Source organism: Python bivittatus, unplaced genomic scaffold (genome assembly GCF_059951505.1).
Source record: "Python bivittatus isolate LINGU-HERP-01145 unplaced genomic scaffold, Pbiv_v1 ctg000480_np1212, whole genome shotgun sequence".
NCBI lineage: Eukaryota > Metazoa > Chordata > Lepidosauria > Squamata > Pythonidae > Python > Python bivittatus.
The window spans coordinates 64,925,932-64,941,111 of NW_028277075.1; the positions used below are offsets into that span (position 1 = coordinate 64,925,932).

Below are 15,180 nucleotides of genomic sequence, written 5' to 3' on the forward strand. Positions count from 1 at the left end.
CTCTCTAAAAGTTTTCCAATACAGTGAAAATTCTGCATGGTATGGACAGTGTTGGAAGTATCATGAACCTTTTGTAGTTGTTACACTGAGTGTAAATATAAATGTGGAATATTTTAATGCACATGGGGAATAACTATCTGTCAGTAAGTTTTGAAGGTTTTGCAGGAAGATTCAAAGGCAAAATCTTCCTTGTTAAGTTTAGCATCTGAAGACAACATGGACATACCTATATGTTTTCCTTGGCAAATGTACAAAAGTGTTTTGTCCTTGCCTTCTTTCAATATTTTTTTAAACCCCTTTCTACCCTCAGATTTCATTGTGGTTCCCATCTAAGTAGCATGACCCTGTTTTGTTTTTTCAAGGTCAACCAAGGTCAGGTAGGTGCTGTTACCTGCTGGGTCTATTAAATAATTACACTAACAGGTCCACACTCCTGAACCATGTAGACTTCAAACTACATTCCTGTTATTCTGCTAGACCTTCTCAACAGTTTATCCCAAGACGGAGTTGTAATGTGAATAGCAGTTTTAACATTAAGTGATTAGCCTGCCATCCCAGTGAAATGGTAGGGCATGCCCTCATTTATGGCTGAGCAGCAAAAATTGTACTTATTTGCCAGTCACATACCACTGAGGACATGTAATTAAATCACAGTTCATTGCAAGAAAACATAGGTAAATATACTGTGATATATGGTACATCAGAAGCAGGTCAGAAAAAGTATTGATGCTTTTGAATGTTGGTGTTGGGGAAAACTCTTGAAAACTCCTGGATAGCCAAGAAAACAAACAAATGGATCGTAGAACAAATCAGTCCAGAATTCTCACTCAAAGCACAAATGATCAGGCTCAAATTATCATATTATGTGATACATGGGAAGAATCAGCTCTCTTGAAAAGTCCATAGTGTTGGGATAGGTGGAATGAAAGAGAAGAGGATGACCAGCAAGATGAGTGAACTCAATTACAGTGGTGATGGGACACAGCTGGCAGATTTGAAGGACCAAGTTGGTAATAATCATCCCAGAGAAAGTCTGTCTATGTGGTGTTAAGAGTTGATACTAACTTGATGATGCTTAAGCAATTAAAAAAAAATCAAATATGGTAAATTGACTGAACCAAGTCAGTGCTTTCTATCCAACATCATATGAATGTTCTTCCTTTCCTTTCCTTTCCTTTCCTTTCCTTTCCTTTCCTTTCCTTTCCTTTCCTTTCCTTTCCTTTTTTTTCTTTTTCTTTTTGCACCTCCCTTACGTCCCAACTCTTGTTCCAGAGGGTCCATCAATTCTCTGGAACATATTTGGGGGAGGTGCAGTGGAAGAAGAAATAGGTTCTCCAAGGTGCCTGTTCTGCTGTTGGAAGAACAATGCAGAATGGTATGGCTTTGTTTTCTTATAATTTTGATTTTCATACTTCTGAGTTTATAAGTGAAAAGAAAAAAAAAGATCTCAGACACCTTTCTGGAACTCAGCAGAACTCAGCGATCAAATAATTAAACATTATTTGCACCTAGTTTACAGCTTTCTGTTTGTACTGCCAAAAATAAGAGCAAAGGTGCAACTGTGTATTTCCTCAGCATCTCACATGAGGAGAGAGAATCTTACATCCTAGCAAGACGATTAATTCTAAAATAGCACTTCTTGGGTGTTAAAAATCACAATAGATTTAAAAAAGCACTGGTTTTAGGCCAAGTATTGGGAAAAAAAACTTTAGAGAGATATTGGTGCTATTTTGTGGAAGACATTTCTGGCCTGTCACAGAAATGTGCGTTATAAATTGATTGTGCGTGTGCGTGCAATAGATCTAAACAACGACACACCAAATATTCCAGCTGAGGTAGGGTGAGACTTGTTTCAGTGCAGTGTTGGTAAATGTAGTAAGGGATTTTGTAAATGTAACTTAAATACACATTTTCTTTGTGCTTTAGTGCATTAGCATCAAAATGGGTAAGAAGGTTTTTCCCAGTGATGCCCAAGGTAGCCCACTTTCAAACTGTAAATATTGAAAGCAATTAAATAGCCCATACAAACATCTTAAATAATAGCCAAAGAGTGCATTCTCTTTCATTTAGGGAAATGTGTGGTGTGCAGGGGGTGTTGTTATCTACAATACGCAAATATAGCTGCCCCTTCTACAGGTTAAGGCAGTGTTTCTCAACCTTGGCAACTTTAAGATGTGTGGACTTCAACTCCCAGGAATCCCCAGCCAGCCATGCTGGCTGGGGAATCCTGGGAGTTGAAGTCCACACGTCTTAAAGTTGCCAAGGTTGAGAAACACTGGGTTAAGGTAACAAGCTATTATTCCCTATATAGGAAGTGTTACGGTTTTGCCGAAGACATATTTTGCCTAAGTTTCAGTCATGGACAGGCTTCATGGCAGACCTTGGCCAAGCTGAAATGGGTCCTCTCATTTCAACTCCAGGCTCTCCTAAACAAAATATATGGGAGCTTCCTAACATATTTTAAGATGAACGTGGCAAATCAAGGGTCCAATTTCTTTCCTGTGCAAGAAATAATTTTGTTATTGAAGGCTCTCCTTTGATATATCATTTCTTAGCAGAAGGAACACACCGAAGAGTGGTAATAAACAATGCTTCTATGGCATGAGAGAGGCAGACAAAAAGCAGGAATCACTAAGCGTGGGCTAGTGAATGGGACAGAGATTTATGGAAGTTCTCAGGAACTGAATTCATGAACGATAAAGCATAATGTGGTTTTTCTGATTCAGTTTAGCATATTGTGTCAAGGGGGTCAATGTGGTTTCTTAGTTATGATCTAATGCTGTTTCACAAGTTTGGTTTAATTAATGAGAATTAGCTGTTTGGGGTTTGGCTCTTCCTGGACTTCTCTTGAAGGGGCATCATGCTAGATCCTAGGACTGAGCCTGCACAGGCATGTCAGGTACCCTGAGTGCTGTGCTTCCTGCACCTCTTCTGTTTCTTGCAGGAAGACACCTTGTGATGAGAGGCCCATGTGCTGGGCAGCTCAGAAATTGTTCTACTTCAAATGAAGGGTGGCAGGGCAATGGGTAGATAAGCATTTAGCCTAGGTTGAGTGGGACACCAAGTATTACAGAATTATTTTGTACAAACTGCAGGGTTTGAGCCAGATTAAGCTCTTCCATTATTACCCACAGATATTTTGGGAATCGTCTTTGAATTCCATTTGCCTCTTTGCTTTGTTTCCTTTAGGTCATCTTCTTCATTGTAAGTTCATAATGGTAAGTTTTCCATTGCAGGGGGAAAAAGCCATGAAACCCAGCATGGATCAAATCAGGGCTCCATTTTAAAGTGGTATAGATATGGAAATAGTAACTCACGATCTGGATCTTGTGGATTCATATAATTAGATTTCCATGAATGTTATAGGTATGTGTGGATGAGAATGGATGAGTGATCCTTGTTTTAATTCCTAAAAAGAACTAGACAAGTCATAAGGAGAAATGAATATGTACAGTTTGTCTTTTGTTTCTTTTTATGCAATAATGCTTCCAATGTTAGTGAATGTCATAAGACAACGCGTTTTATTTGGACTGCATGATGTGCAAAAAAGATGGTGCTATACAAGGTGTAAAAGTTGCAGTCAACAACTCCTCAGATATTTTGGGAATCGTCTTTGAGTTCCATTTGCCTCTTTGCTTTGTTTCCTTTGACTTGAAATCAAGATGATGTCACAAGCTAGTTTTGCGAAGTACTGTACAAGTATACAGTACATGTAAATTAATGCCCAGTTGGGCTTATTCAGATGCACTGGGTGTAAACTATAGAAACTACAGTTCAATGTCTCTCAAAGCCACTAGGCTTCAAGTTCCTAAATCTGCTTTTGGCAAGACTTTGTAAAGGGAAGGTGAATGGCATTTGGAGAAAGGACTTGATGAGGAGGACCCACCGATTCTCCTCCGGAAATGCCACCATCTTCACTTTGCTGTTTCCAGCACAGCCAAGATTACTTTCAATTTCAGTGGTGTGGTGGTTAAAAAATACTAAAAATATCCTTGCTGGGAGAATTGTGGATGGGGGAAAGGTTAAGCACACCTGCATGCCTGGTAGTTCTCTTCTGCAGTTGTCTCTCAAATGCACTGTCAATATTAGTTATTACAGAAGTATAGGGATGGCTATGCCTTCCTTGTAAAAATATAATTCGGCTCCCAGGCCATCTGAGAACACCTCTGAAAGCAAGAGAAGCTTAATCTCTTATCTAAGATTAATTAATCCAAGATGTCAAATCCTTGTGCAGAAAACATGCATTCAACAAATGAAGTTTGGCCTCTCTTTTTACTGTTTTGATCCATGCTCATTTAGTCCCCCTTCTTCCTTTCTTGGTCATTTCACTATTGCTGTTGCTACCATCTCCCTCCCTTCTCTTCTTAAGGCCATCTCAGGGGATAAAATAACCCAGTGCATTCTGCTGTCAGATTAATCCAAACTCAGCAGGGATTTGCTCATGAGAGGCCAAATCACTTTTGCAGCACTTTGCAACACAGCAGAAAGTTGCTCCTGCTGCGATGTCCTGGTTGCACAGTGACATGCTTAGGATATTACACCAGATGCAATTAATTATAGAAAAGGAGCAAACGGGTAGGAGGGAAAATATATCTGGGTGGAATCAAAGTCTAATGAAATTAACCATTGTTATTTCTCTAGAGTATTCTTGATAGGGACTCAAGAGAAGTAGGAAACCTTGAATTTCGGCTTGCTCTTACAAATGTTTTCTCCCCCTCCCCCCCCAAGTACCTTCCCATTCTGGTGCTCAGTATGGAGCCTTTCGGGCCATGCAATTCAGGATGGATATTGGCAAACTGAAAAGCATATAAAAGACGACCATGGTCATGAAGTGGGGTGTCATTTCTCTTGATTTTTTTTTTTCTTTGAAAATGCTGCTGGGGATTCTGCAAGCTGACACAGGTAACCAACATGGAGAGAAAGAGGTGTCTTCATCATTCTTTCCTTTAACTTTGTTAAAAATGATCTCTTTTAACTACCAGATATGGACTGCAAAAGTTCAGGCAACTACTAGAGGTGAGCAAAGAGACACAGAAAATTCTAACTCTTTGCTGACATCTAGTGGTTGTCCAGATAGTTGCAATCCAGATCTGGTAGTATCACCACCACATACGTGCACACGGACACAGAGAGCGCTGCTTTTCACCCCAAGAATTCCCTTCAATTTTGGGAGGAAATCTTTAACAGAAAATTAAGAACTTTGAGAAGAATATACCTTAAAGCTCCACAACTATGTGTCAATGTTCCAGTGCAACTTTCAGCTTTCTGCAGTTGTGTGTGTGTGTGTGTGTGTGTGTGTGCGTTTGTTTAAGAGTCGGGGCTGGTTAAGAAAAACAAGCAGGTGGTGCTGGCTGGCAACAATGGATGGAAAGTGCATCTAAGTCTCCCTTTCCCTCTCAGTAACTCTCACTTGCTCTTCAATGTTCTCTCTGTCCCCAACCATGCTCACTACATTTTCTGAGCATGCTCAGTCTTCAGAGGACAGTTAGGTGGGGGAGGAAGGGATTTGGTCTCTAAAGAAAGTTTTTTGTTTTGTTTTTTAAATTTCTACAGGGAAATCTAGGGATACCTCAAATCAGTAGATAACTTCCCCATTATGCATGTAATGTTCTGCATGCAACCCCAGTTGAAGACCTACGTCTGCTTTCTTCCCATAGTTCCTACAGGACAGCAAAGCAGGGGGAGGCTCTTGTGTTGAGAGCACTTTGTAAGAAACAGCACAAATCATTTTGAAATCTGCAGTAGCAAGCAAAACCCTCAATGGAGTCCTTGGAGTTCTCTGAGCTTGGTTGTTTTCTTGCAAACGTTTTGTTACCCAGCTAGGTAACATTTCAGTGCATTGAAGCACTGAAGATGTTACTAGCCGGGTAACAAATGCTTGCAAGAAAACAACCAAGCTCAGAGAACCCCAAGAACCCCACAGTTCAAGCCTGAGCTACACATATTCTGTTCTATTGGTACATCCCTCAATGTAAACAGAGCTCAGCAGAGCCCCTCTTAATATACAGCCCCTCACTTGACCAACATTTGTTTGCCCTGATCAACCAAGAGTGCCAAAAAAGCCACTGTAGGTGCAGCAATAGAATTGTACCCCCAACATACTGTTCGTCTGAGCCCTTCCCAACTAGATGGTGGCCAACCCGTATGTTGATATCTCAACAGGGACCCCTAAAGCATCTGGTATGGTGGCCCCATGTTGGGAAGATAAATAGACCAGAGCTCGTATGTCTTTTCCCCCCAGTAAACTTAGTCATAAGGTCTTTACACACAGTAGCTTCTAAAGTTTCTTTAGCATTCAACTGCAGGTCCACTGAGATGGGTTTAGCTACTTGCTAATGCTCTGATTTGCTAGCTATATTAAAAAATGGAGGAGATGGCACGGCTCAATTGGGCAAAACCACAGTCCGGTCAGCCTCTTCTAAGAGATTCATGTTCACTTATTTTCATTTCTATTGCTCTCAAAATGAAGAGAAATGGAAGAGAATACTATTAACATCTAAGCAGGAGGCCAATCTGCTCTCTCTCAAATCATCCCATATGAAAGGAATTCTGCATATATTCTCAAACCTAAGATCCTACTCAAATAGGTAACACATTAACTACTTTAATTATATTCCCTTTATTTCATTTAGAATCTTCTGTGTGGGACTGGTGCCTTTATTCTTGTTTTTCCTCCTTAATTCCCAGATAAAACTTTTTCATATCTAGGTATTTGGACTAGATTGTTATAAGAGGGATTTCTCATTAAAACATGCCCAGTTGCCTAAATGTATCTTTTGTGTTTTCAGAATTTTCATAAGGTTAAAATTTATACTGTGGGAGTTTGAGCAAACCAACAAAAAATCCAAAGCATTTTTAAAAGATTCCCTATGTGAAGAGAGAGGTCCTCAGCAGGACAGCAATGGGACAGAATATGGTGTATCAGGAAATTCAATTTAATTGCTGATAGTCTACCACAGTTTTTTCTGGAATTTGGGAAGAGGGGGAAAAATTCAATTCCTCTCCCAAATCAGATACCATCTTCAGCACGATATAAGGCTATTAATTCTTGTGTATGACTAGGACTAGAGAGTGAGCAAACTATGCATATATTTGGGATGCTTTTATCAGACTAAATTATGCTTGTGATAATAATAGTTTTCTGATCCCATGATACATAGAGCTTGATTGAATTGATTATGCATCTGATCCATGCCTTTGGCATTGGCTAGCACTCTCTGTACTAGCGAAATGCAAAGACTGTTACCGGTATGACAAGCGTGGCTGTTTCTCCAGACCTATTTCGGTTTTCTCAGCTTCTAGCCCATCACATCCATTGCGAAAGGTTCCAGGCATTAAACATATTCTGATGCTTAATTATTTTTACAAGTGGGAAAAAAATCCCTGGACTCTATCAAAGCCATCAAAACAAGTATAAAGTCTTATAGCATCACCAGAAAGATACTTCTACATTTCTCTGGGGAAAGATGCTGCCATCATTGTGGGGCAACCATCACAAATGCTTCTCTAAATAAATGTTCTGCTTGAATGGAGGACAGATGGCAAACCCCAACTGGAATCTTTTTTTCAGTCAACCTAGAAGGTTATCATGAAGCACCATGAATATACCATAATGCATTGGTTTCAGGCCATTTTGGCATTCTCACCAAATATGAAGGAACTGCTGCCCAAAAAGTAATTAGATTGTATTATAAATCTTTATCAAGTGGAAAAATTGAAGCACACAACAATGTAGTAAGAAATAAAGCTTTATTAAATGATACCAAGACAATAATTTGTCTGGCTCTTTGCATTGTGCAATATACTCTCCCATCTTCTGGGTTCAGTTCTAGATGAAGCATCCAGCAGGGTTAGCAGAAGATGTGCAAAACTTTGCGGAAGTAATTCCTAAACTCAGTGTTGAAGATTGTGTAGATGATAGGGTTCAGGGCACTGTTGACATAGCCCAACCATGTGACAATGCTGGTTACTTCGCTGGAAATGAAACAGGAGTCACAGAGAGCTCTGGTTATATGCACCACAAAGAACGGAGTCCAGCAGAAAAGGAAAGCGCCTTTGACAGAGAGAGAGAGAGAGAGAGAGAGAGAGAGAGAGAGAGAGAGAGAGAGAATGAGTCAGCTATGTATATCTTATTTTCTCAAAAGCAAATGTGCTTCAAGATGTGAAGAAGTCAACCTGTTTCTTTTGAACAGTGGCTTACGCATTTTTAAAAAATGAGGAAAAAAAAACTTCACTGAGATTACCTTTTAATAATGTTAGGTTGCCATTTCTGATCTGCCTGAATTCTTCGCATTTAAGAATGCTAACTCTGAAATATATTTAACCTCCCCATTCTTGCTGCAACTGGTACCTAGTTTAAGTGTAACATTGGCTGAGTAAAACAACAGCAGACCCAGCCCTTCATAGGTTTGCATATACCCAGGGTTTCTTGGAATGCATAATATTTTTTTTAAAAAATGGATACTTCCATAGCCATCAACATAATATTAATTGGTGCACTAGCACATTAGGGATTCTGTGGTCAGGAAGATACAGCGCAGCTAGTGTGTAAATGCTATGTGTGCAGGCGCCAGTGGCACCTGCATTTACCTTGCTGGATATCTATAGGAAACAGATCTTTCTGCAAAAGCTGAAACTAGGCACGCAAGATTGTTGGCCAGGACTTCTGCAAACTGCATAGAACATCTTGCCAAACTGAGCTACTAGAAACTTTCTGGGACCCAAAAATGCAGAATACTCTTGGTTTAACCTTGAAGGGGACTTCAGTGGTTAAACCCAGGATAGTCAACATATTCCAACATATGGACCAGATTAAACACATGATTGAATGGAAACATACGCGCAGCAGAGAGACCTCACAATAGAGTTACCTCTTCTCAGGCAGATTACTGGCTAATGTGAATAAGCAGGTGGGTGTTGGCTGGCAAGGGAATGGGTGGAAAGTGCATCTATGGGTCTCTTGCATCTATGAGCCTCTTCCACTCTCAATAACTCTTCATCATACCTTCTGTCCCCAGCCATCTTCACTTCCCTTTCTGAGCAGGCTCAGTCTTCACTGGGCATTTTGGGGGAGGGGAGCATTTTGTCTCTAAATAAAGTTTTTGTTCTTGTTTTAATTTCTAAAGGCCCCAGGGATACCCCAAATCAGTAGATAACTTCTCTGTTATGCACCTAATGTTGTACATGCATTCCCAGTGGGAGTCCTAAGTCTGCTTAAGATCTCAGGGAGATCTTGGTTCTTGAGCATTCAAGAAATGCTGCCAGGTTCTCTTTCCGTGGCTGCTACAGGGCACACGAAGAAGAGAACAAAGAAAGGGGCTGGCCTTGCTGGAAAATGGACTTTCCTCCCTGGTGGGACAGTTGCAAAACAGCTGGAGGCTCTTGTGTTGAGAGAACTTTGTAGGAAGCAGACAAATCATTTGGAAATCTGCAGTAACAAGCCCATCCCTCACTGTAGACAGAGCTGAGCAGAGTCCCTCTTAAAATTCAATTGTTTTCTTCTTTAATTTTCTTATCTAATTAGATGGAGATCCTCTGTTCTTGCTGGATAAAGGACACAGTGATCTTTGGGGTTGTTCGGGTTGATTAAAAAATCAGTGAAAATAATTTTTAAAAGGAATAAATGAGTATGTGCATGGAGGGTTTGGCCTTAAATTGAATCTTGGTTTTTATTGCATTTCCCTTTTTAATCTGCCTCTGTAGCTAGATGGGTGGGGAATTGCTGTGTCGCTGATTCAGGAAAGATGCAGACCCAGTTCTCAACATGGAAAAATAAAATCTGAAATCAGAGTAACTTGCAGTAATATGGAGTCAAGGGAGAAAAGGTGATTTGCAGTCTGCATGGACACACATGTTGCACTTCTTGGCACTTTCTTAAATCAAACACATCTTTTCCTGGGATCACACAGTTGCTTCTTTATGGAGTTACTAAGCAATGCAACATGTGTGTATACATACGCAACCTGGGATTAAGCCAAATTGACAACACGTGCACACAGGCAAACTCCACCCTTACGTACTTGTGCCCAGTGTTTGATTCAAGCATGTAAGTCATATTTTTGCATTATAATGCAAGTTCCACTTCCCCACCTTCAACACCTGTATTCATCCACGTGCACTCTGACTATCTTTCCCTTTTGAATCTGGATTACTGCAAGCCCTAAACGGCATATCCAGGAAAGACAGCAGAGCGTTTTTCAAATGCAATCTTTGCAAATAGGCTCTGGCATGGAAATGTGTGTAAGGAGCTGAGTCTAAACCTTTAAACTTGCTAATATCCAGCTGTGAAATGGTTAATACGTCATCTAACTTTTAGTACTACACTTTCATTAAGATCCAGAGACAGGCTGAATGTGCTCCTGTCCACACTACAAGTGGCCTATCCAGGCTTTTGTTACAATGGAAAGATTGTGCTGTCAGCAGTGAGGTGGCACCTTGGCCACCGACCCACCTTGCAGAGGCAGCTCTGTTCACAGCCCTGAGTGCGGAACACTGAAGAAAAGAGAAGAGCATCTACTTCTCGTAATGCTTCTTTTACCTCCTTTCTCCTTCAGCATGAGATCCCCAGATCTGCAAAACCTAGCCTGCTTTCTGATTATGGAAAGTAAATTCTTATAAGAAGCTCCATTGCTAAAGTCTCAAACTAGAAGGGCATTTTCACATGCAGCACGTGCACTTTTCCATTTACAGCACTGTCCTTTCATTGAATTGAATGTGGATGACAATAGCTTGGCTGCATAAATCCAGATTACCACTAGATGGCAATGGAGAGAAAACTGGAAACTTTGTGTTGTGGAGTGGATAACTAAACTAATACTCTCTATTGGTGGTCCAGATATTCTGTGTGCGCCTTTATGCCAAACAGAATCCTGAACTTTTGTTCAATCACTGAATCAGACCACTCCTCTGTGGGTAGCCTGATATAAGGAGGATTTGGCAATTCAAACAATGTCAAGAAATAAAATATAGTTAGGTGAGGAAAAATAAAATTATTTGAGCAGATTTTAAGATGTTGCAGATCCTACTGAAATGAGTGGAATCTGTTTCCTGGTGCCTATTCTGCACCTACAGAAATTTGGAACATGCTGAGTATAAGGCATTATAGCACAAAGTCAGCTATGCAAATGTCCAAACTAACATGAATCCTTATTCTGTATTTTTATCTAAGAGGGAGGGAGATAGATCTAAAGTTCATAGTCTTTTCTCCTTTGTTCATTGTTAGCAGATAAAAAATGGAGCTGCTCTTCTGCTCCTCAATGCAACTTGAAATCTCTATGTAGCTTGAATGGCACAATCAACTCATAAGCAGAATAGTATACAGGGTTGACATCCCTGATTTCTCTCTTTTTTCCCCGAGAATAGTGTACCCAAACCTAAAGGGGAAATCATGAAATTAAGCACAACTGGAATGTCTGAAACAGCTACTTGGTGAAAAAATCCTGCTGCCTTTTTATTCAGATTATCCTCAAAGGAGCAATAAATTAGAGAAGGACTGCTTAATTAATCAGACCAACTGGGCATCTAGCAGAAGTACCTGGAGTGGAAAAAACTGCTTATCTGAACTGAGATGTCTGAACAACTGTGGGTGGGTTTGTGCGCACTCCTTCTAAAGAAAAATGTCCATGGCTTGAGGGCCTCTTCTGGGCTTGACACTGTCTACTGAAGGCAGAAAATGTTGGTTGCCAGGATGTCTTTTATGAGCTAACTGCACCCCTGTTTCAAGAAAGTGAACACTGTAGTAGTCACCGCCAGTCACAATGACTGCAATGGTGAAGTCTAAGCTTCTGGTCCATAAGAACACAGGAGCATAAGCAGTGCCCTACTGGATCAGTCCCCTGGCCCACCTAGTCCAGCAGTCGCTTCTCACAGTGGCCAACCAACTGCAGAAAAACTAGGACTGAGCAAAATCTGAAGTGTCATCTGAAATCTCCTGCTTGTCATTTTTATACTACCTCATGTTTGTTTACTACTTTCCGTTGCAGCTGATCTGGTACCTTAAAAATAAATCTCAAAAGATCCATTTCTGTGAATACATAATTCAACCCATGATCATATAGTGACTGCAACAGCCTCACACCACCAGGCTGCCAAACAATTCTTCCTACTCCCATTCTGAAGAACATTTTTGCCTCATTCTATAGGTCCCCCAAAAGAGGCAAGATGTTGCTGGACTTTTTCTTACTAAACACAGAGCATTTCTGTAGGGCACCATTTTCAATCTCCAATCCCTTCAAACCATTATGAAGATGTAGCAAAAATACAATAAATGTCACTTTTCTTAGTGTGGGAATGTGATAGTGGAACAGGATTTAGCTGTTCAGATTCTGCCTGCCACATGGCTGTTAAAGGCAAAGGGTCTTCTAGAAGGAAAGTTGGCACCTAACAGCCCAACTGTACAGAGGTGAGGAATGTGTGCCTGTGCATACAAACCAACATGCATAATATGAAGGGAGTTACAGAGGACTCGGTCTCCCAAGGATGATCAGATGTGCCACACTCACTCCCTCCTTTTGGGGCATCTCTTTAGCCAGCCACCAAACTGCAATTAAGAGGCACAAAATGAGTAACAAAAAAGGCAGCTTCTGTATCATGCTGTACTGATCAGAATGACAAATGTTTCTACGCATGGCTGTAACCCATTTCTTTTAACAGCCAAGTTTTACAGCTGTCTGGATCTGGTATTGAACTGTCTACTGGTTTACAACCCTGAAAACCACTTAATGTTTTATACTCACCAACCACAACTGGAAGCACCTTCATGGCCTTCCTTTCCCTGCCATTGATTTTAGCTGGTTTCCTTCTGAGTCCTCCATTTGGTGCATATTTGATGTGTGGGTAGGACACGGTTTGAATGCCATTGTTCTTGTAATCCCTGGGAAAAGAGCAATCAGAGCAGGCATAGAGGTTGAGTTCCTCTGCCTTGATATCCTCCTGGTTCCTCTCAATGACAGGTGGTGGACAATATAGGCGCCTATTGCCCAAATAAATACTGCTCTTCAGCTTGGCTTTCCGAGCCTCCTCCCAGCGCCTAAGTCCTTGGAACATGCCGCAGTAGAGGACCAGCATGACAGGACAAGGAATGAAGAAGGAACAGATGGAAGAATACACAATGTAATTCTGATCCTCCAGACGACATAACGATGGGTTCCGGTTTGGAACATTGTTGAGGCCAAAGATAACTGGGGATGCCACTGCAAAAGCAAAGATCCAGGTGGTGGAGAGGAGGATCAGTTGGCGCAGATCAATCTGTCGTCGATTATAGTTCAATGGGATGGAGACAGCAATGAACCTGGATGACAGAAAACAGGGTGTAACCATGGGGTTCCTTGTGGAACCAGTTTACCCCATGATAGTAAAGCAGAACAAACTCTAAGACTATATGATGGAGCTGGGCAATGTATGGTGCTCCAACTGTTACTAGGTTGAAATTCCCATTCTTTCTCTCATATTGCCCATTCATTATTTAGAAAATGCAGCGTTATTGTGCAACTATGCAAGGCAAACACAACAGATTCTTTTCTCCCTCCCTATTTCTCCATTCTGATATATCAACATTTCCCTGAATAAGGGAAATTCTTTCTTTGTTCATCCAATTACCCTTGCCCGCTGTATGGAGCATTTTTTCTCCTCATGAGTAGCTCCATGATATTTTCTCCCTTCAATTAAGTCATACCATAGGTAAAAGATGGTTGCAATTAAACTGATAAAGACATTCTAAAAACTGGGCCTTTTCAGAAGAAAATGGGTTCTAATTTAGTAAGTCTTGACCTCATATATTTATCATATACATCTGCATTTGTAAAAGTCAGCAGAGTGTGCCAATATTAGGTGGTAGGCTTTGACAATCAAAATATTCAAGTATTCCTGTATGATTGCATATTCTTTACAAGACAGAATTAGGAAAAATGAAACAGGATTTGCCTTTTTCCTGGAAGAGAAAAAAAAAGTACCCAGCTATTCAGTATTTTTATATATTAAATCTGCATGAGCTTAAACAATTTAACATAGTACAGTACTTGTAAACTCTGAGCTAATGAAAGAAAATCTGTCCTGGTGAGGTTAAAATTTGTTGATTGGAAATAAGCAAGCAAATGGTAATCCCTAAATTTTGATCTGGAAAGCCACTTCTGGCCATTAAATATGTCTATCTTAATTCCCTGCTTTATACTACAGTTTCCATTCAGAATCTGTGGTCTTATATCTTGCTTTATTTTTCAAAACAAATGCAGCAAACTTTGCTGTCAGCTGAATGGCTTTGCTGTGCAGCCAGGTGAAACTGTGAATAATATCAGTAGTTCCCAATATCAAGGTAAAGTCATTTCTTTCAAATGCACAGTAAACTTTCTGCTAGTCAAAGCCAATGCTCCTATTCTTCTTTTTCCTTAATACAGACTGACTGTGTATATGCAAAATAATTTAAAAGCATCTGTGCATGTCATCAGCACCCTTTCAGAGCTAACATTCAAGATATGAAATTTGGGGACAATGGAGCAGATGGTATAAAGTGCAGGGGGAATGCACAAGATCCTACCCAGGGCAGGAAATTTTTAGCATGTGGAGGATTAACTTCAGAAGAAGCTCTATTGAGTTGATTGACATGGCTCTCAGTACTTTTATCTACTGCAGCACAAATGAATATCTGATTCATAGATGGGCAATATCTTTATTAAAGGTAAAGGGGGATGTTTTATCTCTATGCAAAGACCTGAATGACCACCAGATATCAGCAAAGTGAAAACACTTTCTCTTCATCTAGAGGTCATCTGGATTTTTGAAACTCAGATATGGTAGCCCAAAGTAAAGTCTCCTTTAAGTCAAGCTCAGCTCTTGATTTCAAGAACATGTCTTTGTGTGGCTTTCTTGGCAACAAAATAGATGTGGTTTGTCATCAACTTCTCAAGGTATGCTTTCATCTTCCCAGTCTAGTCTACAGGGATTTATTTCCTGGAAATCTCTGATTCAAGTACTAACTAGGCTCAACTTTCTGAGATCAGTTGTTATCACCTAGGTGCCTCTTTAAGGGCTAACTGAAATGGGTACAGGTTTTTGAGTTCCCCAGAACTCTACATCAAGGAAGCTGTTCCAAAAAGTAGAGGAGGTGAAAGAAGAAACAGAGTCCAAAAATTAAGCCAGATATTTCAAACCATCAGGTCTGTAGGTTAAAATCAATCTCAAGACGGA

The 15,180-nt window shown here is 40.4% G+C and overlaps 1 protein-coding gene across 1 annotated transcript in view; it reads right to left on the minus strand.

The window, feature by feature from the left end:
• Positions 1–7,788: 7,788 nt before the first annotated feature.
• Positions 7,789–15,180, minus strand: part of DRD4 (dopamine receptor D4) — a 31,634-nt gene continuing 24,242 nt past the window's right edge. The window contains exons 3-4 of the mRNA XM_007436335.3: positions 12,735–13,288; positions 7,789–8,053 (exon numbers count right to left, since the gene is read on the minus strand). Coding sequence (XP_007436397.1) covers positions 7,851–8,053; positions 12,735–13,288 — 757 coding nt within the window. The 3' untranslated portion in view covers positions 7,789–7,850. The remainder of the gene's footprint in view (positions 8,054–12,734; positions 13,289–15,180) is intronic.